This window comes from Rhipicephalus microplus, chromosome X (assembly GCF_043290135.1).
Source record: "Rhipicephalus microplus isolate Deutch F79 chromosome X, USDA_Rmic, whole genome shotgun sequence".
Classification (NCBI taxonomy): Eukaryota; Metazoa; Arthropoda; class Arachnida; order Ixodida; family Ixodidae; genus Rhipicephalus; species Rhipicephalus microplus.
The window spans coordinates 423,763,706-423,791,541 of record NC_134710.1 but is presented as its reverse complement, the minus strand read 5'-3'; the positions used below and the strand labels follow the sequence as shown (position 1 = coordinate 423,791,541).

The following is a 27,836-nucleotide window of genomic DNA, read 5'->3' as shown; positions in this document are numbered from 1 at the left end:
ACTCGCTTAGGTTGGTGCGCTTGCTCGGGATATTACGGCAAATTTACTGGTACAAACTGCAAGGCATTCTAAGGCCTGGCAGTTTTGAGCTAACTGGACACACTGCACACGCCTTCTCACCTGTTCCTGTTGCAGCACATGCATAGATATCCCTGCCTAAGAGTGCCATCAGTATGGTTGATGACTGTATTGGTGTCGGGTAGACGAAGTTCATGGCAGTCAGTGCCTGGAATGATTGACAAGGAAGAAGCAGTCATTGGACCAAAGGAGTATATTTTTCACATAGAGGTTCTGTATCTTGAGTACAAAAAGAAAACACTTGAACACCTCAAAAGACACCTTAGCATGACCAAAATCTCTGTCCTTGTCCTTTTCATAAGCATATTTATTCCTCTGGTTCAATCTTTTGAAGATGCTCAAACTAAGCCCATTTTCTGGTGTCATTATGGATGACCAGTCTCTTTCTGACTCGCTATTTTTAAGTCTGAATTAAAGTTTCACTTAAATTCTACAAGGTCATGACTAATGCGACCTTATATTAAACTCTGTCCAGCTTCAGCTTTGAGACTTTCAATTTATGTACCTTAAAAAAAAAAACTGCTTCATAAGTGAATTATGATTACTGATAAGACAGCGAGATATTCTACAGATTCCTTTATTACACAAGATTCCATTATTATTACAAGGTGCTGATGTTCATTATAAATATGATACATTCCTGTTCAAAGCACTGATATTGTAGTACCTAAAAAATTACTCTTTCAATCTATTTAATGATCAGTAAATGATATACCTTCAGTAATGGTCTGGATAAATTCATCTGCTGAAACGAGGTGTCCTCGTCACCAAAAAATGCCTGCGTCCCGTCTTCTGGTTCATCTTCCTCATTCTGAAAAAGCAGTGGCGACCCACCCCAAACAGGAACATCAAAAGTTCGTAACCATGACTGCATCAGAATTCAGAGTTTCCGAGCATGGCGTGCAGTTCACACGTAGAGAAGCTTGAATGCATTAAAAGGCTGATTTACGCATCCCACGAGGGTCGAAGAATTATAACAAAATCATGATAGCAAGTCATGGTATTCGCATAAATGATTTTAATACAGAAAACACAGGAAAGACATTGGCATGCAATCCATTTGTCCACCCAGTCTCACACACATGCTTGCTTGCTTCCGAACTTGAATTAGATGCCACAGGACTCTGTGCTACAATCCACATTATTTCACAGCAATCTATGTCACCACTGCCAATTTTGTGAGCTGTATTGCATGTATACCTTTTAAACTGACACTTCTACTCATTCCTTACAAAATATTAAAAAAAGCGATCTACTTACTTCTGACTGGTGTTGAAACAAACATTTACAAAACCTGCCTATTGATCAAATGGCTTTTCTAAAGATACATCCCAGATTAAGTAGCACACCAATCTAAGTACATACCTCAACCCCTTCTACAGTGATAGCTTTCTGCTTCGCTCGGGGATCTTTTCCTTTCTTCTTTTTGGTCCTCAGGGTGTCTGGTGGTAAATTAAAAATACATTTTAGAAATGCTCACTTCAATCTTTATTACCAGCATATCTCTCCAGTGAGCCGTAAAAACATTGCGTTTTTGAAGGTGTGTTTATCAGTAATCATTGTTAGTGCCATACAGTAGCAATATAGTGCACAAGCCCACAGTCTGCAATCTAACAGTCTTGGAAACCGTGGCAGAAAAGCATAACAAAAACGGAATGCTGATCAAAACATCAGGTCCACAGACGGTGAGCCTGAGAAATGCACAGCGGAAATACAATGGAGGTTTCATCGAACCATGGATAAAATAACGGAATAAAATTGGAAAATTGTTAACTTGCCAAGGACAAGAGCTGAACCCACATTTCTGCACTACGAGTGCCAGGATATCAACTCAGCAGCATCGGCGCCTTAGGGCAACATTTCAGGGTTTATATTAGGCAATCGCCTGAACGTAAGTTCAACTGTGGTCAAAAATGGGTTAGATCCCCCTACCAAGGCCATACTTCTTCAAAATATACAAATACACCAGAAAGCACATGGGAAAAGAGCCCAATTAGTGAGAAAATCAACAGGATGCACAAAATATAAGCTTCGTGGCAATTTGTCTTTATACACCTTCTGCCATTTTCCTTTTCTATATGAGTATGTTTACAAATGAAACCAAAGATTAGCCCTTATGATTTCCCTGAACTCTTATTTGATTTTGATATGGTTGTGACCTCGAGAAAGAGATTGAAAGCCCAGTTTTTCTTCTACTCATACAGAAGCGGAAAGCATCTTTCCGATTCACCGAGGGGACGTGCATGTTTGAGGCTTGTAATCTCTGACAGCTGTGAATAATCCCACCGTCGCTTTGGCAGGCTTATGAAGTAAACAGGTAAGATTTGTGGGGGAGCACGTGCGCCCAGCCACCCCTTCTCTTTTACGGTCGCGTGACAGCCTAGTCGCGAGGACAAGTCTGTCCTTTTAGGTACAAGTCAATAAAGCCTCTTGCGAAGGAATGGAACGCCCCCGCGACCAGCGCTCGCGATTCCCACTTTCCCAGCGCACAGAACAGATTTCACTCCCTCAGCGAAGGAACAAACCTTCCTCAGAGAGAGGGAAACCGGGTCTGTGAACAAAACTAGTGTGCGGACAGCCGCACACTCACTCTTTCTGACACCGGCTTAGGAAGGAGGAGGTCTAACCCGCAACCCCCTGCGAGCTGAGGACGACAACGACAAAAGAGTAAGCGTCAACACCTTTGTTATCTGTCTCTCAATGCGACATTTACCCACTATTGCTAACATATAGCAATAAAGTGTCATTTTGTTGACCTAGCCTGTTGCCTTATTCGCCCGAGCCTGTGTAGCTGCCATGAGACAAGCTACAGATAGGGGACAATAATTGTGCACGGTATAACTGTGTGCGGCTGGAACATTAGCTATAGGCTTCTGGGTCAGCCGTACATAGGACAGACCCCCTACAGAGTAACACTACAAGTAGCAATTGTATTACTAGCCACTATAGCTTGTCGATTCGTGAAAGGAAAACAAAGCTAATGTGCAAGTTGAAAGCAAGGTCGGCGAACTCACTCATGAGTCGACTCACTCAGATTAAGCCTTGAGTCTGAAGAGTCCGGGTAAGTAATATTTTGGTGAGTTTGAGTCCGAGTTAGTCCGGCTGAAGAAAATTTTCGTAAGTGTGATTCCGAGCGAGTCCAGCTCAGAAATATTTTGCCGAGTCTGAGTCCGAGTGAGTATTCAGCCTCCTATACCTCTCTGACCATGGACATTTCGCACCTGCCCTTCCACAGACCTCCTTAAGCCTCCTACCTTTCCGACCATGGTCCTTCCACACATTACCCTCCCTACTAGACCTCTTAAACCTCTTACTCTCGAACCATCTACCTTTCACACTTGGTCTTGACCCCTGACTACTAGCCTTCGCAGACTAGACCTAGACTCATGGCAGCAGGCACAATATTAGTTACACCGAGCAACGCCAGGTCAGGGACAATGAAGAACCTTCTACCTCACATTTAAGTCGTATGACTGGCTCCTAATTGGCTACTGTGTCGCGACAGCAGTGCCACTGGGGCCGCCCACAGGCAACAACAAACACGTATGATCACCACGTCTTATAATGAATATTCAGCGCGAAATATATTTGATGAGTAAGTCTAAATGAGCTCCACAAGTTTTGCCTACCTATGTTTCGAACTATACTTTCATTCATGATATGAATTGGTATTATTTCTCCGCAGTCTCACATCTTTTATTTTTGCCACATGATGCAACTTTACAATGACAAAGATTACTTAGAGCAAGAAAAAGCCGCATCACATGAGAAAGACACAGATAACACTTGTCTCTTGTGTGTCTTTCTCGTGTGCAGTGTCTTTTTCTTGCGCTAAGCGATTCTTGTCAATTCGCATCAACTAAACCTTCAAAAAGTGCCTTCAAGGCAAATCGACACAACTTAGTGAAAACACCACTGAAAGAACTTACATATCCACAGCCCCAAAAAGTAGGCCAAGTCAACTCCATATTCATAATTCCAAAAATAATAAATTACAGATACTGACATGTTACGGACAATATGCTGTAATATAAAATGACCTATTATATTTGTTACAAATTTATACACTGGTTATTATTACGTTTTGGGGCCTTCTAGTGAAAGAAAACGACACTTTAACGCTGCCATATAGAGGAAAACACTGATGTTATCATCGAACATGATGACGCACACCTCGTTAGAAATATTTTGCATTATGCTAGCCATACTTTTTATTTTATTGTTTTTTATGGGGCTGTCAACTAGACATGCTGTTTCACACATAGCTTTGTTTTTTTAAGGTCTTTTCTTTCTGTATGACATAAAAAGATAAACTTGATTTGATACTACAATGTTATGCGTGCTATTGAGGCACACACACAAATGTTATGCACATGTGAAACATAGATGCCAGCTTATACTTAAAAATTCCACACCGTCAAGGCCCTATAAGTGACAATGTGCATGTAAGGCATTTCATACTCGGCCAAAAGGCGATTCTTGTGTAAACGTGTCTTCTACATCCCTTCATAGGTTTTAAAAAATCTATACTAAATGTGTGATGGCTTGGGGAGATGTTCTAGTTTTTTTTTATATCTGCCTTGTCTATTTGTCATCTGAACAGATCCTGCTCGCTGTATATTAATCTACATCAGTGCTTCACACGCCAGAACCACAATATGTATCACTGCACTCGACATAAAATTTTACTAACTGTAGTTTCTTGAGATGCACCAGTACCTGTGTTACATGGGCCCTTTTGATCGCTATTAGGACTGATCAGGATCAGAGTTCTTCATAACAATCAACAACCATTGCTGCTACACGGTACCAATTTGGATCAAGTTTGCCACAGACGTCCATCAGGTTATGATCTGGATCATCTTGATCGGCATGATCACGACTAAAAGTTACCGTGCAATAACATCTGATTTGGATCAAGCCAGATTGGGGTCAGCTCTTATCCCAATTGACAGTGCCCGTGTGACACCGGTATAAATCTATAAGTACAGAGGTTCCATGGCCTGGAATGGGTCTAGCATCCTCAAGCTTAGCAGTGAAACATCTTAGCTGCACAGCTACAATGATGGGTATCGAATTGAATAGAAATATATTTCCAAACTCTAAAACAGATCTATAAAAACAGTATAATTTTGTACAGCCACCATGCAGCATTACATTCGAAGCCTCACAGAGTGTGTACTTTATGCCACAGCTACATAGATATGCTGAAAATTCTTGTTTACTTGCATTATTTACAAAACACAGTTTTAACTATTATTTTATCAAGCTACCTACTTAATCGCTGAATGCGCTACACCAAAATTTACGTAAAAAAAGTGATTTGCGAAGCTTAATTTGTCGGGAATCGTGTGCACAATTCTCTACAAATGAAGTCAAGGCTTTCCTGTTTGCTTTTTTAAAACAAAAATATTACTTCCTATGGTGACGGCCATAAAATAAGCTACACCAGCAGTACTATCTAAAGGCATTATTTTTCCAAGTTTTCCTTTTTTTTTTTCTTTAAACAGAAAGTCATAGCACCAGCGACAAGTTATGAACGAGCAAGAAACAACACTGATCCGCTGGGCCTCATTGGCGCCTTCTTCCGGAAGGAGTCCCTTTCCTGCATGATGGGGCGCTTCAGCCGTCAAGATGATGAACCTATGCACAACTATGCTACCTAAAGATAGCATATACAGTAGCTCTAGATGAAGGCGCTTACTGGCACCCTCTGGTGAACCGAGCTCACTGTTACGAATACATCGGCAGTAACGTGCAGAACGCGCTACCACTTTGACAGTGCTCTTTCTTTTTGGCTGGCATCTTTCAAAGGGATACTTGACACCTTCTTCACGGACACTGGAGGCGTTCGTCAGAGACGCTGTGCGCATCTAAACAGAGGGGCTGCACCTTTATTCTCGAGCACCTTGGCGCTTATAAAAGGCCGGTGCATGTGGCATCGGCTGCTTTCTCGTACACATTTTGTACATACATTGTAAATTAACTGTTTTTTCCCTCTGCCGATCGGCAACATCAGTTGCACTGCCACTGGGAGGCAGCACTCACAAGCGACGAGCTGGACGACCAGCTTTGGGCCGTTCAGCAAGCTGAAGATGCCGCCCGGGTGCAAGGACTTCGAGCGGTCACCTGAGGCATCACCATCATAATCAACGGAGAGTGGGAAGGGACAGGGGTCATTCCCCTCTTCCCCCGCCTCGCCCGGTAAAACTCCCAGACATTAAATAATGTCTATTCATTCATTCATTCTGGCTGCCTTTTGCCTGGCCACAGCCTGGATACTCCCTGCCCAGTCCGTTGGCCCTCACGATACGCTACCCAGAGACCGTGGGGCCTCTCGTAACATCATTGAATATCTCTTATACCAACAGAAAAGTACCTTAGTCCCCCTCAAGATTACCAGATAAACTATTGTAATTACAAAAATGCTCATACCTTGCGTTTCTCTATCGCCCTTGATATTTTCTCATCTAACCTCATTGTCTTTTTTCTCTTGACAAGTTTTGTCAGATCGCTCCATGTGTCGTGAAAATATTCGGCTGCAGTGTCCACAAAATGAAAGTCCGACGAGAAGGCACACTACAAAATAGGGACAGAACGGGTTTTAACATAAGCACACTTCAATACATTTTAGCAAGCTCTGCAGCAAAAGCACTTCTTTTTCTTGGGATAGGATGGCTTCATAGGATAATAGTACAGATGAAAACTAAATCAATTCAAATGCAGTTTGTAGCTCATAAGCAAGGGCAGGTTTGCAAAAGAGCGGCAGGTTTCTTTCGCCCATGAAATGAAGAAAAAAAAAACATCCGCTTTCCACTAGTCTCCACACAGCGAGGAGTGTCAGGGTGTACACAATAGTCTGCGTACAATTCAGCATGCACTAGTTGTAAAATAATAACATGTGGCAGTGCTACACACTACTGGTACCAGACTGTGTTGCGATGTAATTCGCAACACAGTCTGGCACACACAACTGGTGTTTAAAATCAGAGGTAACGCGTCCCCTGTTGGTAACCTGGCACCATATGTCACTTTCCGAGAAACAAGGCCGATCGCAAGTCAAGGAAACAGTTAACGCACTCTGCATGAGATTGCAAATAAAATGTCTGGCTGGTGCTATGCGCAGCACGCCCGTGAAACTTCAATCCCTCGAAAGTATGAATATTCAGCCTCAAAATCCGGCCCTCCAACAAGACATATGAATCGCAAGTTCAATCAGGACAGGTGCGCAAACGCACAGGGTGCATCCGTCGATCTAAATGTCTACACAACGTGAAATTGCGGGCGCACGTTTGAGAACAAGTCATGCCACTGCGCTTCAAGTTTCTGCACTAACTGTGAACGAACCACTAAACTTTCTGGAACAAGGTTCTGGTATCAACCAACGGATCAGACATCGTAGTGCCGGCTTCGGTACACAAGAAAAGACAGCATTCACTATGAATCACATGTATATGATGAAATTGTCACGGACGGCCCTTCTTTGCGAAATCGACAGCGTGAAAACACCACGCAGCAGCGGCATCTTCAGTTCCGAAGATTGAAAAAACCTGCCCATCACCGACATGTTCTTGAGGCACAATAGCAGATTTGGAAGTCTAATTACCTCATCTTCACTGTCGCTTTTGTCGGACACATCAAGTTCCTCAGTCATGTTGAACGACACACACAACCAACCACACCACGCGCACACGTGCGCTGTGCAATGCAATTACAGAACGTTTGCACCGTCGAACAAGTGATAGCGCTACCATCACAGTTGCGAAATTTCCCTAGAAAACTCTAGGTACGTGCCTAGGATGAGGGCCAAACCTCATAAGCGCGACAATGCACGCGACAGCGACGAGCGATGCGGCGTAGATGGTCTTCGCGCGATCAGTCGCTAGCGCAGGCAAACCTCATACACGCGACGGCTTCGGCGAGCGAACTCCACTGTTGCTGGCATGAGGCCGTCTACTCGCACCAAAAAACCGCGTAGCGAGAAATATGCAATTTAAAAATAAGATATATTGTTGTGTAATGAAACGGAAAGTGTTTATTATTGCCTTGCAGCACTTTTTTTTATGCACATGCGTAATAAACGTTGCGTTATTTCTTGTTGTGCGCACGTGGCTCGGGCCGGGTCACGTGCACCCATGTATAGTCTTTGTCTTTTCTGGTTTTTCGCTATTTGCTGCTTGAGAGGTCGAGATCTCACACGCACGCGCAGAGTTAAACCCTAACCGGTCGTTAGAACGAACTTGGATTATTTCGCCGATATTGCCGTGCTTCGGTGACCACAGCCAGGGACACGATGCCACGGGAGATGATTATGCTTCAGCTGGGCCAATGCGGCAACCAAAGTAAGGCGGTAGCGTCCGCTGCATTGAGTCCGACGCTTGACCGTTTCTGGCGGGAATAACGCATGCTGATTCCGGCTTTATGAAAGCTCAATCTTTAGGCTGTTGCCATATTTCCGCTATCTCAAAACATGCATGCATACCAATTCCTTAACGCAGTGGAAATGATTTCAATCGAACGTTACTCTTTATATTTCAGTTGGCTTCGAATTCTGGAAGAAGCTATGCGCCGAGCACGGCATCAGCCCAGGTACCGTTTATTTTTATTCCCCTGTTTTTGTTATCTTGTAAGAATCTAACATCGTCTTACCGCGTCTAGAGGGTGTCCTGGAAAGCTTTGCAACCGACGGCATCGACAGGAAGGACGTGTTCTTTTACCAGGTACATCCGTCTTAGTAGTGCAGCATCTTCGATCGTCCGAACTGTCCTGTTTCATCGTTTTCTAAATGAATGAATGATTCTCGCAGGCCGACGATCAACACTACATACCTCGAGCGGTACTCCTAGACTTGGAACCTCGAGTGATCAACACGATCATGAACTCTCCGTACGCGAAACTGTACAACCAGGAAAACGTCTACCTCTCGCAATCTGGAGGCGGTGCTGGAAACAACTGGGCCGTCGGTTACTCGCAGGTACTTACGCTCATATGCTTGTAAAAAATTCTGCCGCGGTTTCGTGTAGCGTTGACTTTTTCGACGTTGTTTATTCGTGCTTTGTCAGCCCTGATTGGCGGCTGTTAGCAGAGATGAATGATAGAAGTGCCGTTTGGTCTGTCCAATGCTTCCTACAAAATTGATAAATTTAGCTTGAGCCCTTCGACCACTATAAATCCAACGCTAAGTGTGCGGACACTCACACGAGACAGTGGAAATGAACAGCTTGCGTTGTCTCTTTCCCTTGTATGCATCCGCGCAACTAAGAAGTGTGACAGTTTGGGCTAGTTGGTATCACGTGACGATAGTTATAGCGCGAGAACAGAACGACAACACAGAGGGTAGCGCTCGTGTCCTTCTTGTCTCTGTGTCGTCGTCGTGTTCTCACGCTATAACTATCGCTCAACTAACTTTTAGATTGTGAACCCTTGCTGTTTGTTACAGCTGTTTTATTATGATCAATATTGATTGACTTCTGTAACATCAGTCTAGGGAGCCTCAATGCAGATTTTTATACTACCTGTTCATTGGTTGACGTTATTTACAGGGCGAGCTAATCAATGTGCTTTGTACATTGTAATGCTCATGATGCATTTGCAATACCACGTGACTGCTGTTGGTTCTGCTAGTTGTGTGAGAGACATCCTCTGAACACCTGGTAGCATTGTGACTTCAGAATAGCCCTGTTGCACCTGTCTCAGTTCGTGAAAAAGCAAGCGAAGTGCTTTTGGTGTCTTATGGCCCACCACTATGGCTTCTGCAAACTATATGGGATAACTTCATTTTCCATTTGTGTGTCTGTGAATTGGGTTCAGCGCAAATCGTCATCCAGCGCGTTAAGTTGCACCTCATGCAATCAGCCTCACCGACACTGCCAGCATACTAGAAGACAGTGGCGTTGTTATTGTCAATGGTAACCAGATTAGATTGCTCGAGGCAGTGATAAGTTAGAATGAGTAGGGTTTGATTTCCTCCCTTCCAAGCAGTGCTGCCAGAGTGCGATCACCCACCATCGTGCACTACTTTAAACATCTTTTTCGAGTGGATTTTCACTCCAAGTCAATGCACTTCCTTTCTGATTGATCTTTTGAATGATGGTGTCCTTTCTTTTTTTTTCTCAACCAAGGGTGAACGTCTTCATGAGGACGTTTTTGACATCATAGAGAGGGAAGCCGAGGGCAGTGACTCCCTAGAAGGCTTTGTGCTTTGCCACTCAATCGCTGGTGGCACGGGCTCTGGGATGGGCTCGTACATTCTTGAACGTCTAAACGACAGGTGTGTTGTTGTCACCTTTTCAGTATTCATGAGCATTGCTTAATTTCTTAATTACAACAAAGATATTCTATTTTTGCTCATCATTAACATTATGAACAAATAGAGGATAAAAACATCAGGAAACATAGAAAAGTTTAATGCTTAATTGTTACATGAAAGCATTGTCATGCAAAGATTACCAATTACGCTTACCAATTACGTATTTATGAAATGTATTTGCAATGTTGCTGGGTGCTGCATTTAATTCATTTATCGCAAAACAGCTCAAGAAAGGACAAAATGCCATAAAAAAACACATGCAAGCGCTGATTAAAAACTGTAGCTTTATTTCTGATTATAAGCCAGTATATACAAGCAAATGTGTAGTGACTGCCTAAGAGACGCGGGAGCTGTGAGCGATTACCAGTTGCCCAGCCTAGCACACTTACGCCCAACCACCGGAATGTGTTCCAGGTTCCCAAAGAAGTTGATCCAGACATACTCGGTGTTTCCCAATCAGGACGAGATGAGCGACGTTGTGGTCCAGCCCTACAACTCCCTGCTCACCCTGCGCAGGCTCAAGCAAAATGCAGACTCTGTTGTCGTCCTCGACAACGTTGCTCTCAACCAGATTGCGGTTGACCGGCTGCACATTGAAAACCCATCTTTTGCACACATTAACACGCTGGTGAGTGCCCTTTAGGAAATTACATAAATTAGACTTCTTCGTTTTCTCGAAGTCTTTCTTGTTCCCTGCATAATCTGTTCAATAGAGATTAAAGCAGACTTCTTTTAGTTGAAAACGAGGTGCTAACTCAGACGAGAGTGGCGATGTGGGCTTGTTGGTGAAACATTTGAAAGAAATTTATGTAGCGCGAGGCGAAAAAACGAACACAGGAAAGAATAGACTGAGAAGACAGAGCGCTACTATCAACATGTTTATTTTCGACCTCTAAGCCGCTTTTAAGCCATAATCGTCAGGCGAGCAAGAAGATAAGCACGTGTAATTCAGATACATACACGACAATGCCATCTACCCACAAGAAAAAGCGATAAATAGGACAACAAAAAACCTCACAGATAAAGTCGCGTATCACTGCGTACGCAGGAACGCCAGTTCCTTGGGTGACAAGGCAATTGAAGGCTTGCTAATACATACATCTCCAAGAGCATCAATAAGTTCGGCTTCTATGATCAACCGAGTCATCTCATCCTTATGCCGACCAACAATGATTGTACTCTGGAACAAAGGCCGGCAGCCACACGCGTGAATGTGAAGAGCGCGAAAACCTTCTGGCGGCAGTTTATTCGCCTTGTAATTGTGTTCTCTCAATCGCTCATTCACACACCTACTGGTTTGGCCGACACATTTTTTCCCACGTGTGAACAGATTAAGATAAATGACGAACGAAATGCACTCCACAAATTTGTGTGTATGCCTTTTGCGCACAACACCCTTCCCCACGTGACGAATTCGTCAGCACACACCATTTCCCAAGTTAATCACGTGCTGAAAATAGCACTGGAATTTTTACTATTTGAACTTTCCAAAGGCAAATGCAGTTATCGTCCAATTAAAAGTGATCCCTTCAGATTTTCGGGTTTGCTTCGCCTTGTCACATACGCGTACTGCAGCAAAGCTGCTCTTTCAGGCGCTGCTACGGTTGCAAAAGTATTGACTAAAAAAAATACTTGTTCCAGCATGGAGATGACAGATGTGGCAAAGGTGGGGCTCAATGAATACTGTTTTGGACCTGAAATTTGGGAAGGAAGTCCGAAACATCGGATGTCAAAGATTTGGAACTTGGAACTTCTCACTCAAAGGGAGCATAACATTGTATGTCACATCAGTTAGGCTTCCACAGAAGTTGAGAGAGGAGGAGAAGCTGAGGAAATAGTGTCTTTGCCTCTCACGTGCAAAGTGTTGTCAGCAGCAGTTTCGTTGCACCAAATCGTGTAGATAAGTACAATTCGGCCTCTGCATTGTCTCATTATTTACAAGACTGAAATACCACCTTGCCAGCGCTTCTTCAACCTAGTGAAAAGGAGCACTTTCATGTTGCTGTCTCATGAGAATATGCCTAAAAATCCTCTCCAACTTTTTTTTTTTACTGCAATTTTGCTTTGATGTAATCAGAAAATATTTTTGGCAAAAGTTTTCAAAAAAATATTCTATTTGATTTGCACTCACACTTATTTATTCATATTTCCTTTGCACCCAAATATTGTTATTCACAGAGCTCTACTTTATTTGTATCTTCAGAAAACCTACTCTCGCAAAATTCTGAAATCTCAATATTAGCAGCCATGTCTTGTTGAAAAACATATACAGGCATCTGCAATGTGCAAGTATGCAAAAGTGTCTTCGAACATTCCTAAAATTATCATGCTTCAAAACACTACTCTAAATTTTAGCAGTAAGTCGCATGAACCAGTTTTATTATATATATATTGCCTGCTATGTCTAAGAAATGAAAATAGACAGTTCTGTGAGAACCAATTTGGAAATGATGCGTCTTAACATGGGAGCTAAAATATGATTTGGCAGTTTCATATACGCATAGTTATGCTTCTTGACCCGTCTATGTTTTCAGTGTTCTATTGGGGAGGGGTAGGGGAAGTTTGCTGATAAGTGGAGGGGAACCTTTCTTAATGCAAGGTTTTTGCAGCTGGTTGTCCTTGTACAGTTTATTCAAAGGAGATACACTCTTCTCTGCTTAACGCTTTGGCTGCAGGTGTCGACAATCATGTCTGTGAGCACGACCACCCTTCGGTATCCCAGCTACATGAACAACAACCTAATCAGTCTCATTGCACAACTAATTCCAACGCCGAATCTTCACTTCCTGATGACGGGCTATACGCCTCTCACGACTGACCACGAGGTGAGAGTGCACCGCTCACGATTGTCTGTAGACGAAGTGCCTTTTGTCTCAACATGCTTGTTGTGTTTGCATTTCTAGCAGCATCGCATGTTGCTACAGCTTTCTGCAGCGAAACTTTTGACCTTGTAAAAAGCTTAGTTTCGGACATTAGATGCGGCCTCCATGCAGGCTTAGCTTCCATTTCATGCAAAGGGAGCACTAATTGCCCATTCAGAGAGGAGTACAAAGTGTCATTCATTATTGCAATAGAAATGTGGTTTTTGTTTACAGATAATTTTTTTGTGCATGGTCGTCATTTGCATGTGGTCCTTTACAACAGAATCTACATGTTCAGAATGAAATGTAGAACGTTGTTGGAGCTGCCCAAGGTTTGCTGAAAGGCGGATGTTGGGGGAGCACATATGACTCCCCATGAGTTATGATTTGGCCCAGATCCAAGTGTAGTATCACTGCATTTGAGAGTACCCGATACCTCACTACACTTTAGTAAGCTCAAAATGAAAAGGCCACAGCTAATGACCTGTTGTATGCATACGTTGTTTTTTTCCCTTACTCGCATCACTTACGCATACCATTAGAGTCGCTGCTAAGTGCGATATGTTGATGGCACCTACATGGTGCACGGGGTTAACAGAAAGCTTGCAGCAGGCCTGCAGCATTTTGCAAGCCCAACTGGTCTCATTATAATGAATCTAACTTTCTTCGCAAATATCTAACTTATCATTGCCACGTGTCCTCTTGCAAGGGCCACACTCCATTTCACAGTTGTTGTTTCTTAGATGCAGCCCTTGCACAAAGTGGGTTGCTTGTGTTCAGGCTGTCAGATTGCTCACGATTCCTTAAATCTCTGCACCAAAAGAGCAAGCGGGACTGTCTTGCTTTTTCCAATTGTTTCCTATGATTTCCTCTCTGTGTTGGTACTATGCTTAGGTATGTTTTGTCAGCACTGAAATTGTGGCTAGTTACAAGCTTCGCTGCTCAGAGTACACGGCACCATAGCCTCTATCTTGAACAGAGCAATTTACAGTGTCCCACACTGTTCCAGCTGTGTTTCACAAAGATATGACTGGCCGTACCAACTCTATAGTAGTAGTACCGTATTTACTCGATTCTACCGCGCCCTCGATTGTAACGCGCACCCGATTTCCACCGCGAAAAAAAAAAAGTAAGCCATTGATTGCAACGCGCACCCATTTTTTTTCGCTGGCCCGCACGATCACACCACTCGAAAAAACGATTCCTTTCGGGATTGTCTTCCATTTAAATATGAGGTACGGGCGAAGCTTGTGCCCATCTGACGTGTAACAGAGCATTGCTGTCACTGTAGTTTTACCGTGTCAGCATGCGAACTTGCTTCGCCCCCTTCTTCTCGACGGTTGTGGTGCCAGGCATGTCGAAGTAAAGAGGCGTCTGATCCACATTCCAGATTTGCCCAAGCAGGTAGCCGTTGTTGCGCCGCAAGTTTAGGACGAACCTCTGAAAACTGTAAAGCTTTTCATCGTACTTCTCCGCAAAAGTTTTCGCATATGCATGTCCCCCTTCGGAGGGAAGAGCCTTTCCTCTTCATATAGTTAATTAGCCAGCACCTGCTCGCTTTAAACTGGCTCCGCATTAGACCTTTTTCTAAGACTAATTGCATAGCCCGCACTGGGAGCAGTTCTGTCGTCACGGGGCGCTGTGCCGCTCGCTGCTCAAGCACATACTCGCCGAGCAGCTCTTTAATTTGCGGAAACCGACCCTGCTGTGGTTGACTGAAGCCTTTGTGTGAAGCTTTGCCGTCGACAATCTTCTGCTTTTGTTTCCGCCGGTCCCGCACGCACGTTTCGGGAACGACCGCGATGCGGCCCGATTTCCGTCCGTTTGTGCACACGCGATGACTTTTCTTTTAAAAGCGGCATCGTGGTGCACCCGAGTTTTTGGAATCGGCCCTTCCACGCCGTCGATGCTAATGCACTACTAGATGACGAACTCCTCAGCACACGTATGAAGTGCCGCACATGGGAAACACATAGGCAGAAACAGTCGACGCGCCATGCCGACGTACGTAGGGGGCGGCCATTTCGGATTTGCGATGGCAATAGATTGACCGTAACTTTTTTGTTCGTACTCGATTCTAACGCGCATGCGATTTATGAACTCGCTTAACCGGAAAAAAGGTGCGCGTTAGATTCGAGTAATTACGGTACTTCCCAACTCCATGCCTTCCTTTTATTAGATACTGGTTTTCATTAAGGTTGCATCTAAAAATGAAAAAGAAAAACTAGTCCTCAAGGTTCTTTGTATTCATTCAAGTCTAACGCTATTTGGTGACTCTCAACTCTATTTTTCTTTCTTTTTTTCCGATTTCGCACTGAAAAGCTAGCTGTATAGCCCCTAGTTGAGAACATATGGAAGCTTGTTTGATTGAATAACTCGAGCAGTTGAAATGTTTCATTCGGAAGTCAAAATTTGGTGATGTTTTGTCAGTGTCCTCTTGTTAACAGTTAACATTCGGTTTACTGCACCTTGTGCAGGCGCCCAGTGTACGCAAGACAACTGTGTTCGATGTCATGAGGCGGCTGCTGCAGCCGAAAAACATGATGGTATCTATCGGTCACGACCGTACGGCCAGCCATTGCTACATCAGCATCCTCAACATCATCCAGGGCGAGGTGGATCCAACACAGGTGAGTCCATGGCGCAAAAAAAAGGACAGTTACTGCGATAATCACATTTTGATGAAGGTGAAATGCTAGAGGCCCTAGTACTGTGCTGTGTCAATACATGTCGAAGGACCCCAGGTGTTCAAAGTTATCTGGAGCCCACCACTAGGCATCTCTCATAGCCTGAGTCACTTCCGAAACATGAGCAACCAACCAGTCCACCTGTGTCCACATGTGCACAAGTACATATTGTTACCTTTGCTCAGTTTGCTGAAAAACTTTAAGAAGGAATAACATATGATGAACTAGAAAAGCCTCATTCTATAACCAGTGTCCCGGCAAGAAAACTTATGAAAGGCAACAGCTGTTGCACCGAAAGTGGCAAGTTTCCTTCTTCTCTTACTGAGCCTGAGTCTCGCTGTGAGTGAGTCTGGCAGCAAAAAGTTTTTGCAGGTCTGAATCCGAGCGACACTTGAGGGTAAAGTATATATCTTGAGTGAATCTGAGTAAGGTTCACTTTTTTGTTGACCAATTACAACATTTCAATACCTGCCAAAATTCGGGAGACTCCTGGATGTCGACCAGCTCTTATGTTTGTACAGTTATCAGGAATCTCCCCCAAAATCGAAATTTCCGGGCGTGATCCGGCCACATTGAAAAACATGCAGTCCAGTCTCATCCAGGCTTTTTGCGAACCCAACGCATTTGATTGTACACGAATTTAAAGGACCTTCATATAAACATACAGTATAATCTCAGTGATGCAAAACTGGCTGATACGAATTCGGGAAATTCCCCTGCAAAATTTCACTCTGTCTGTTGGGCCGAAATTCAAATGTTACAAACACTTTTCCTAATCACGGCGGGTCGTATGAATTTTAGTACCGAAACCGTCGAACGAAGGTCAAGAGCAGCATACTCGAAGCTTTAGAAGGACGTGCGCAGCCAACCGACACTCTGTCGGAACTGTGGTTATCACTTGTCAGAACCACTGTGGATGAAACCATCGTCGCTCTTGGCACGATAATGTATGATGACAACGTAACTCACAGAACTCTTAAAGTGCGCGCGCGTCCAATACCTGACCAGTCAAAGCGATGTTGCTTTCCTCAAACGCTGTGGAAAGCAGATGCGATCATAGACCACAGCAGATGCGATCATAGTTAGCAAAACACGCCTTGGTTTTGAAGGCACGTTCACAGCCAGCGCATGCAGATTGAAAACAGAACTCCCGTTTTCCGCAACCGCCACGTGTGATACCATGGCCGCGGCGATGCGATCATCTATAGCGACTACTAGCTGAGGGCACACGACTGATGCAGCGGTAGATTAACCCATTGGCTTCCGTGCACTGCACGCCCAATCCTGCCTACCACTTCGCGGCAAAAGTTTCGCGCCAGCGGGCGGCATGGGGCGGTGTATAAAAATCACAATAAAGTGCAAGAAACGTCATAGAACCACAATTCTTGCTTTATACTGTTTGCAATGCTTTACTGCAGCAACTCGTTCAGTATGATTTGCGTGTGTGAAATTCTTTAAAACACACAGGCATGTGAAGCGCAACTTCGCATTTTTCGCACTCCCACCGAGTCTCGGACTTTTTGCCATGTGAATTGCGAACTACGCAAAGCCTGGATGGATTTTTTTTACTTCGTTCGAAAAGATCTGACGAGGAAAAAGAGCCCACTCGGAAGCTTGCAGGCGCATTGGTGTAGCCGCGACAGGTGGGTTTCTTCGGCCGCGGTAAAGGGGCAGAGTGACCTCTTCGAAAATGGCCTCGGCGAGATTGACCTTCCAATCGGTGTAGTGGAGCCGCTTGCTGGTAGCTTTTCCAAATAAAACATAGCTGTTATAGACAGCTATGTCCATAATGTAAAAGAAAATTTTCTTGTAGCCTTTTGCGTATCTTCTCATAATGGGAAAAGAAGCAAGTTGTTGGTCCTCGCGATCAACTCCTCCCATTCCTCTGTTGTAGTCTAATACAACTTACGGTTTCAAATTTGGCAGGCCGTTCCCGCGACCCTTCTTGCCGGAATCAATCACATTTGCTCCACTGTGCACGGTTGACAGCATAGTGACCTGCTTTTTATCTTGCCATGTTAGAGCCATGATCCCTCTCGCAAAGAGAACTTCGCATTCACCTTTTTTCAACTTGAGCTGCTTGAAGCCTTTTGGCATATTCTTGCGGTGTAGACGAACTGTACCAACGGCATTCGAACCCGCATCTTTGAGGTGACCAAAAAGTGTAGGCGAAGAGTACCAGTTGTCCATAAATGTTGTGTGGCCGTCAGGAAGGCGTTTTCCAACGAGGTCAAGAACAACGGACTTACTGCACAATAGCCCATCTGTTGCTGGCGTCTTCTCACTTTTTCCAGTATAAATTGAACAATTGAGGTAGTTAGCCACTAGATGACTCACAGAGTTTGTAGAATTTCACTCCAAATCTTGCTCGTTTCGAGGAGTTGAATTGTACGTAGGACAGGCGACCGCGGAACTTCATCAGACTTTCGTCCACCGCAACACTTGCTTCGGGATTATACGCCACGCCAAAGGACTTGAGTATGATATCGAGGACAGGCCGTATCTTCCAGAGCCGGTCTTCACTTTGGGGAAGGCTGTTGTTGCAGAAATGCAGGTACCGCGACAGCGCCCAAAAACGATGTCTTGACATCACAGTGGCAAAAAATAGTGTACTGGTAACAGACCTCGTTGACCAGTAGGACTGAATGCTACTCTTCTTTACTTGGCTCATCAGCACACACAAGGTGAAGTAGGCTTTCACTTCGTCGGCGGTTGTTTTATGCCATGAGGAGTCAGGATGCAAAAGCTGCCTTTCGCGTGCGAAGCCGTTTGTGTGCAACGCGATGATGCTCCAAATCGCCACTCCAAGAAGCGCATTGAACATTCCAAGAGCAGTGGGATTTCCACCTACTTGAAGCTCGATGGATCTCTTGATGCCAGGCTGGCCGCTGAAGGAGTGCTTGACAATATTTTCCACACTGTCATCTTCTTCCCATTGCCATTCTTTCATCTTTCCCGCCTTTGAAGAAGGCGGCAAAGTATCCAGCGGATATTCTGCTGCACACACGTTCTCCTCCTCCTCCTCCTCATCACTACTACTTTCATCACTTTGATCCTCCCCATCGTCTAATGAAACATCTTCATCATCACAAATGTCACTTTCGGCGTCGCTGTCAAACACAAGTTGCAGAATTTCGTCTTCTGTCAAACCACGCTTTCGCCGCGATGCCATGTTTTGAACAAGACCGGTCGCAATGGCCTCGCTCACTTCGCACACAAAACAGCTCCCAACACGCACAAAAATAACTACAGTGCAGTCCACTTATAACGATACCACATATAACGATATATCGGTTATAACGATGGGTCGACTTAACAGTCTCATTTTATGCATTGGGGCTATGGGGAAAAAAACCATATATAACGATATGTTATCCACCGCATATCGGATACAACGATGAAAAGTTTGCCGCGGACGGCATGTTTCATTCAGAATAATCGTAACATTTAGATTGATAAGTTCCTCTGAAACGAACTATGCCGAGACAAGACGAAAAGTTAGCGTAGGCGAGTACGTATCTGCCGCCACTGCAGCACAGCGCCGGCAGCGCGTCCCGGCCGCTCAAAAAGCCGAGGAGAGCATCGCGAGTTGGCGCGACGCGCTACAGATGGCGCCAGCTGTGTCACGTTTTGCGCCTCGCCGCGCGTCGACCGCGGAGAGGCTAAGAGAATTAAAAAAAAAAGCGAAAAGCAAAGCGCCGCGCTCCGCGGCTCCCCGCCTTCTACAACGGCAAGCCGGCAAGCTACTCGTAGCTTGCCGAACGAAAGCGAGAAAGAGAGAGAAAATAAAAAAAGCGAAAAGCAAAGCGGCGCGGCGGCATCGGGGCGGGGCCTCGTTGGCATTCCGGCTGTGTACCTCTGGCTGTGCTTTCTTCCTCCCACTGCTCCCACCCCGCCGTCGGTCACTCTCTCTTCCTCAGCGAACCCGTGATGCGTTCTTCGGAGTAAGAAATAAAGTCTTGTTTTTGACATCCTACTATCTACAATATTTATTAATTGGTGAAAATAGCGAAATGAAGCCTGGAGCTACAAAAGGTACGTCCGGCGACGATTTTTTGGCGGCAGTCCAGATATAACGATCACCGGTTATAACGATCATATTTTTAGGTTTTCTCGATATCGTTATAAGTGGACTGCACTGTATAACAGTGGACAACTATGTCCATCTAGCGGAGAACACATCAAACAAAAGGCAAACACCAACCAATGTACTGTCATCTATGAACGATCATGAAAAACAATAATTTTCTAAGTGGCCGGCGTTTCGCCGGTCAAAGAACTTTTGGCCTCGGCCGTAGCGGCCGGCCAATCGCCGGCTAAAGGCAGTAAAGATGTAAAAAAAGGCTGAAGCGTGTTGGCATTCCTGTCCAAAGTTAAGTTTTCAGTTAGCCTGAAGTGAAGCTTCAATCCGCGCTTTTGCCGCAGCCGGCTGCGCCATCCTGTTCATTCACATGTATTCCAGAAGACAGAAATAAATTCTGCTAATTGATTTGATGACGCAAAATTTTGGGAGATACAAATATTCACAGACCCTTTTTCAGACTCGCACCTTCTACTGTAGCTGCAAAACCCTACCTTGTTGTGTTCAGCCACTCCAAGCCATTATAAGACAGCAACGCCAAAATTTATAGACCCCTCCCCCTCGTTTTTGCGTGATACTTTTTCATTTTGGTGCAAAAAAGGGGGAGGGGAAATAAATTGTGTGATTCCCCCCTCTTGTTGCGGAAATCTTCTCGATCCCAATCCTCAAACTTGGTAGGTATGCATTTCTCGTGTAAAAAAGAAAAGAAAAATGCACGGCTCAAATGTTTTATTACCGTACTTTGAAGGAAAGGTACAATTTCCTGTAGCACAGCGAATTGCCGATGTCGCCGACTTCATTATATGGTTCACTAACTGTAAGTGTGCCTTGCTGATACGATATGTACTGAGCGTGGCAGGACGTCCGTGCAGGTACACAAGAGTCTAGAAAGGATACGTGAGCGCAAGCTGGTGCAGTTCATTCCCTGGAACCCGGCCAGCATCCAGGTGGCGCTGTCCCGCAAGTCACCGTACGTCCAGACACAGCACAGAGTCAGCGGCCTTATGCTTGCCAACCACACCGGCATCGCCTCGGTATTTGGCTAGTTTTTTTTGCTACACAGCTCTTGCTTAATGCCTGTGTATTATTCATACTCTCACTTTTGTAACTCCTTTTATACCTGTCGATGTACCACTGCCATCGCCTTGTATAAGGTAAAAGCAAATAGCTTGACAGTCTGTTAAAAGGAGCACTGAAGGTACCATGAAAATGTGTTTCATTTAACAGCAGTTTCCTTTACTGAGAGATAGAGAGAGGTGCAGAATTCCAGTGCAAAACGAATCGTATCAGAGGCGTTTGTTCCATTTGAACAGCGAAGAAAGTTTCGTTCACTGAGAGTCTACTGCAACTTATGTGATACATTTGTGTGGACGAATCCGCAGAATATTAATGCGCAATATAGTCTACAACATATAATTAATTTTTAAATGTGTGCAACACAGCTGAACACAGAACAGAGCACCTCACGATATGAACGTTGACTTGGTTTGAATGTTATCAATCAAAAGCCACATAACAAGATTGTGTTGACCACAGTCAAACCTCATTAATAGGTGCCTATTTTAAACAAACTAATAGTTGCAGTTAGGAGTGTGCAAATATTCTAAATTTTGAATATTTTTTTAGTAGTGTTTTATATTTGACTCAATTTGCACTGGAATTTTACTATTCGAACTTCCCAAAGAGAACTGTCAAAGTCCTAATAAAAGAGACCCCTTCAGATATTTAAAAGTCATCACTTCATCTTAATACATAAGAAAGGAGATGACAAGGACTTAAAGAATTACAGACCAATCAGCTTGCTCTCCGTAGTATAGAAGCTATTTACAAAGGTAATTGCTAACAGAGGTAAGAAAACATTAGAATTCAATCAACCAACAGAACAAGCAGGATTTCGAACAGGTTACTCATACTCAACAATCGACCACATTCATACTATCAATCAGGTAATAGAGAAATGCTCAGAATATAGCCAACCACTATACATTGCCTTCATAGATTACGAGAAGGCATTTGATTCAGTAGAAATATCAGCAGTCATGCAGACACTGCGGAATCAGGGCGTCAATAAATCATATATAAACATCCTGGAAGAAATCTACAGGGGATCAACTGCTAACATTGTGCTTTATAAAGAAAGCAACAGAATATCAGTCAAGAAGGGTGTAAAGCAGGGGGATGCAATCTCCCCAGTGCTATTTGTAGCATGCTTCCAGGAGGTTTTCAGGGGCCTAAAATGGGAAGAGTTAGAGATAGGAGTTAATGGAGAGTACCTTAGTAACCTGCGCTTCGCTAATGACATTGCATTGCTGAGTAACTTCAGGGGACAAATTGCAACTCATGATTACAAAGTTAGACAAGGAGAGCAGAAAGGTGTGTTTTAATATTAATCTGCAGAAAACGAAAGTAATGTACAACAACCTCGGAAGAGAGCCGTGCTTCGAGATAGGTAATAGTCCACTTCAAGTTGTAAAAGACTATGTCTACTTAGGGCAGGTAATAACCGCGGAGCCGAACCACGAGATTGAAGTAATAAGAAGAATAAGAATGGGGAGGAGCACATTTGGCAAGCACTCTCAAATTATGACAGGTAGATTGCCACTATCCTTCAAGAGGAAGGTATATAACAGCTGTGTCTCGCCGGTACATAGCTACGGAGCAGAAACCTAAAGGCTTACAAAGAGGGTTCAGCCTAAATTGAGGACGACACAGCGAGCAATGGAAAGAAAAATGGTAGGTGTAACCTTAAGAGACAAGAAGAGAGCAGAGTGGATTAGAAAAGAAACGGGGGTTAAGGACATCATAGTTGAAATCAAGAAGAGAAAATGGACATTGGCCGGGCATGTAGCCTAGTCTGTCTGACTTTCCGTCCATGCATCGGTCCGTGCGTCCATCTAGAGAACACTCAAAGTACCTCCATCTCGCATACCCAGTGGCACATAGCCGCTTTACGCGTCCGTCTGCCTGTCCGTCCGTCTGCTAGTCTGTCTGTCTGTCCGTCCGACCGTGCGTCCATCTAGTGAACACTCCAAGTACCATCTGTCTCATACCCTGTGGCAAATAGCCGCTTTACGCGTCCGTCGACCTGTCCGTCTGCTAGTCTGTCTGTCGATGCGTGCATCCGTGCGTCTATCTAGTGAACACTCCAAGTACCACCATCTCGCATACCCTGTAACACATAGCAGCTTAACGCGTCCATCTTCCTGTACGTCCGCCTTCTAGTCTGTCTGTTTGTCCGTCCATGCGTCCGTCCGTGGTTCCTTCTAGAGAACACTACAAGAACTGCCATCTCGCATAACGTGGCACATAGCCGCTTTACGCGTCCGTCTACCTGTCCGTCGGTCTGCTAGTCTGTCTGTCCGTCTGTGCGCTAATCTTAAGAACACTCAAAGTACCGCCATCTCGCATACCCTGTGGCACATAGCCGCTTTACGCATCCGTCTACGCGTCCGTCCGTTTGCTAGTCTGTCTGTCTTTCTGTCCGTCCATGCGTCCGTCCGTGTGTCCATCTCGAGAACACTCAAAGTGCCACCATCTCGCGTACCCTGTGGCACATAGCCGCTTTACGCATCCGTCTACCTGTCCGTCTGTCTGTCAGTCTGTCTGGCCGTGCGTCCATCTAGAGAACACTCAAAAATACAGGATAACCGCTGGTAAATAAGGGTAACTAGCTGTATTCCCAGAGAAGGCAAGTGGGTTAGGAGGAGACAGAAGGTCAGGTGGTCAGATGAGATCATGAAGTTAGCGGGTATAAGTTGGCAACAGAAGGCACAGGACCGAGTTAACTGGCGGAACATGGGAGACGCCTTTGTCCTGCAGTGGACGTAGTCAGGCTGATGATGATGATGATTTCGCGACGCGCCCATGTTTCCGCAAAGCTGCCTTTCAAGCTCCGCTATGGCGTAACTTTTCAAATACAGCCGACATGCGCTTGGAAGTAGCCCCTTCAGATTTCTCTATATGCTTCTCGTCATTACTCTTTCGTACTGTGGCAAAACTACCTTTCAGACTCCACTGCTGTCACAAATGTATTGGCTCAAGAAAATGCCGGTTCCAACATGGAAACGATAAATGCAGAAGAGCTGGGAGCTCAGTCAATGCCGCTTTGGAGGGGAAATTACTGTTGCAACACGTGAGCATAACTCTACATCATATCACATGTTACTTGCACTTGCAGTATGCGGCATGCAATGTTTGGGGTCACAAACACCTTAGCTGCCTGTCACTAAGCTTTGTAGCCTGACTCATTTGCTGGTAAACAAGTTCAAAATTCTATTGTTATACTAATTAATCATACTTTGTTGTGAAACGCATGACTTAGGAATATAACGCTAAATGACAGGGCAAATTGCAGTGTCTTTCTCCTAGATTCTATGCATTATGCATTTTGGTTGCAGATATGAGCATTAAGAGAGCTTTTTCAGCCTTTATAGAATTGGGTGCACCAATGAATAAATTAAAAGTCAAGAAGGAAATTTAACTCTTGTGTCTTGTTTTTATGAATGTGGGAATCATTTTAAAAAGGGTTCTTTCCCTTACTTCCCCTTACATATGTCGATGTACCGTATTTACTCGATTCTACTGCGCCCTCGATTGTAACGCGCACCCAATTTCCGCGACGAAAAAAAAAAAAAAGTAGGACATGGATTGTAACGTGCACCCATTTTCCGCAACGGGAGAGAAAAAAATAGTCCGTAGGAGTCAACTTTTGCGCATTGAGAACAAGTATTTGGGTTTTAATGCACTGAAGTTTCAAAAGATAAAACACAGTCAAACAGCCAGCCCTGTAGCTAAAACTGTGACCACTACGGCGGCGTTACGAGTCGCATAATAGGTCAGTCCTCGTCGCTGTCGGACAACTCCTTATCACTGTCAACAGCCCAAAGCATCTCATCCTCGGTACCATCCATGGCATTCGAGATGCCACATTTCTTGAATGCCTTGATCACCATGGCTGATGGTATTGCACACCACACGTCCTTCACCCACGCAGCGAAGTCTTGCAGAGAGGCGCGCTTCATCTTGTTGCCTGGCGTGAAATCACGTCGTTTATTGATCAGCCAGTCGGTGTAAAGCGCCCGCATCTTGTTCTTCAACGGCTTGTTCAGGCAGACATCCAGCGGTTGAAGTTGTGACGTCATGCCGCCAGGTATGACTACAAGGTCAGTATTGCACGCAGCGGGCTTGTTCTTGATCTGCTGGTCGAGATGGCACCTGAACGCGTCGAGCACGAGCATCGCTCGCAGGCCCAAACTGGCGCCAGGCCGCTTCTGCCAGACGTGATGGATCCAATCGGCGACCAGGTCCGTCGTCATCCAACCTTTCTCGTTGGCTCGCACGATCACACCACTCGGGAAAACGACTCCTTTCGGGAGCGTTTTCCGCTTAAATATCACGTAGCGGGGAAGCTTGTGCCCATCTGACGTGCAAGAGAGCATTGCCGTCACCCTAGTTTTTTCGTGGCCCGATGTCAGCACGTGAACTTGTTTTGCCCTCTTCTTCTCGACGGTTGTAGTGCCAGGCTAGTCGAAGTACAGAAGCGTCTGATCGGCATTCCCGATTTGCCCAAGCAGGTAGCCATTGTTGTGCCGCAAGTTGAGAACGAACCTCTGAAAACTGAGAAGTTTTTCTTCGTACTCCTCCGGCAACTTTTGGCATATGCCCGTTCGTCTTCGGAGGGAAAATACTTTCCTTTTCATAAAGTTACTTAGCCAGCACCTGCTCGCTTTGAACTGGCTCCGCGTTAGCCCTTTTTTCAAGGCTAACTGCATAGCCCGCACTTGGAGCAGTTCTGTCGTCACGGGCCGCTGTGCCGCTCGCTGTTCAAGCACATACTCGGTGAGCAGCTCTTCAATTTTCGGAAACCGACCCTGCTGCGGTCCACTGAAGCCTTTACGTTAAGCTTTGCAGTCGACAATCTTCTGCTTCTGTTTCCGCCAGTCCCGCATGCACGTTTCAGGAACTCCGAACGACCGCAATGCGGCCCGATTTTCTTCCGTTTCTGCACACACGATTACTTTTCTTTTAAAAGCAGCATCGTGGTGCACTCGTCGAGTCTTCGAAGTCGGCCCTTCCATGCCGTCGATGTAAATGCGGTACGATACAACGAACTCCTCAGCACACGTATGAAGTGCCGCACATGGTAAACACATTGGCAGAAATGGCCGACGCGCCATGCCAACGCCTCCTCTAGAAAGATGCACGAGGAATGGCTCGCGCTCCCAACAGAGTTGGCCTGCCTTCAGTTTTAAACAATCTCCGCGCGGTGCCGCTCGCGACCAACACTATCATCACGACGACGGGCGATACAAGGTAAGCGTTTTTCATCTGCGGCCCATAGAGGTGTGTAAGTCGAGAGTTGTGCGAGACCTGCAACTGTGCACCACTGTTTTGGAAGCTAAGCAAAGTATTGCATTGTTGCACCGTCCGCCACAGGTGACGCTAGCGACCAAGAACATTTTCAAAATGAAGGAGGGAAAGGGTGTGGCAACTGTTTTTTTTCTCATGCGGCAGGCATCTTCCTAGAGAAGGCGTGGGCCATGCCGACGCACATAAGGGGTCGCCATTTTTTAAGTGTCGATGGCAATAGAATGACCGTATTCACTTTTTTTTGTTTCGTACTCGATTCTAACGCGCATGCGATTTATGAACTCGCTTAACCGTAAAGAAGGTACGCGTTAGATTTGAGTAATTACGGTAGCTAATTATTTTTTCTCTTCCAAAACCATTCTAACCACTTAACGTCTTTCTGATGAAGGTTCGCTATATCCTTCAGAGAGATCTTTTCTTGCTTTTTGGAACCACTGGCTTTCTTTTTGTGCGTCTGTGTGTCAAACCTTACCCTTGATGAACCTCTGCTCCATCCAGCTGTTCCAGCGCACGTTGCAGCAGTTTGACAAGCTGCGCAAGCGAGAGGCCTTCCTGGAGCAGTTCCGCAAGGAGCCTATGTTCAAGGACAACCTGGAGGAGCTGGACAACTCGCGTGATGTTGTACAAGAACTCATCGACGAATATGTGGCTGCTACGAAACCGGACTACTTCTCGTGGAAAACTACTCGGAAACCAACAGGTCTGCATAGTTTATAGAAGACTTTTTTCCAATCTGAGCAGTCTGTAAAAAAAAAAGTAATAGATTACCTTTAAGTCACTACCTTTCCCTTCTTAAAAAAATGTTTTGTGTTGAAAAAATATAATTATAACCTCACCATAGCTGTGTTTGCTGTCGTGCCCCTCGTGGCAGTGCAACACGACTGCAGCGGCTAGTGGTCAGGCACTGCTCAACTAATTCTTTCGTGGTTGATTCTTGCTCACGTTTCTTTTTTTATTGCATTATAGGGGATTTCTAAATTGGTAAGTAAATTCTCTTTGCACGAGCTGATTTCTTTAGTTTTAAGACTCCAAAGTGTTAAAGGGGAACTCTGGTGCATTTTCAACTGTACTGAGATACTAATGCTGTTTTCAAATAGTATTCAGAGTTGTACAGGAAGGTATTCAAAGTCGTACAGAAATAGTATACAGAGTCGTACAGAAAAGCACAGAGAGATGAGAGTGTCGGGGGAGGTTGGCTTTATGAAGCTAGCTAAGTGGCATTATGTTATGCCTAGCAATATAATCGATAGTGAAAAAGAACTTCTTTCTCCTTGGAGTCATCTCAGGGGAATGAAGCTGGGACAATGCGAGTCTCTTGCAATGTACGTCGCAGCGTTTGTCTACAATTTCTGCTGATAATCACATACGTGTACTTGGAATATTATTTCATAAAGTACAGTTTTATTGAACCAGTATTCCGTTTATTTGGTACGAAAATAATCGCTGAATAA

General features: G+C 44.8%; 1 protein-coding gene and 1 pseudogene across 6 annotated transcripts in view; one reads left to right on the top strand and one right to left on the bottom strand.

Moving 5' to 3' along the window:
• Window positions 1-10,797, bottom strand: part of LOC142775483 (putative ATP-dependent RNA helicase DDX27) — a 51,162-nt pseudogene extending 40,365 nt beyond the window's left edge.
• The window catches only part of LOC119184760 (tubulin gamma-1 chain), a 30,496-nt gene continuing 5,196 nt past the window's right edge, over window positions 2,537-27,836 (top strand). The window contains exons 1-11 of one of the 6 annotated variants that reach the window (XM_075880353.1): window positions 2,537-2,745; window positions 6,098-6,282; window positions 8,617-8,667; window positions 8,737-8,798; window positions 8,885-9,052; window positions 10,200-10,348; window positions 10,802-11,015; window positions 13,063-13,212; window positions 15,726-15,878; window positions 20,889-21,050; window positions 26,884-27,085. In XM_075880353.1, coding sequence (XP_075736468.1) covers window positions 8,954-9,052; window positions 10,200-10,348; window positions 10,802-11,015; window positions 13,063-13,212; window positions 15,726-15,878; window positions 20,889-21,050; window positions 26,884-27,085 — 1,129 coding nt within the window. In that variant the 5' untranslated portion in view covers window positions 2,537-2,745; window positions 6,098-6,282; window positions 8,617-8,667; window positions 8,737-8,798; window positions 8,885-8,953. Of the gene's footprint in view, window positions 2,746-2,901; window positions 3,140-5,635; window positions 6,283-8,205; window positions 8,421-8,616; window positions 8,668-8,736; window positions 8,799-8,884; window positions 9,053-10,199; window positions 10,349-10,801; window positions 11,016-13,062; window positions 13,213-15,725; window positions 15,879-20,888; window positions 21,051-26,883; window positions 27,086-27,836 lie in introns of those variants that run through there. The other 5 variants (XM_075880352.1, XM_075880354.1, XM_075880355.1 and 2 more) reach the window with 5 other exon arrangements.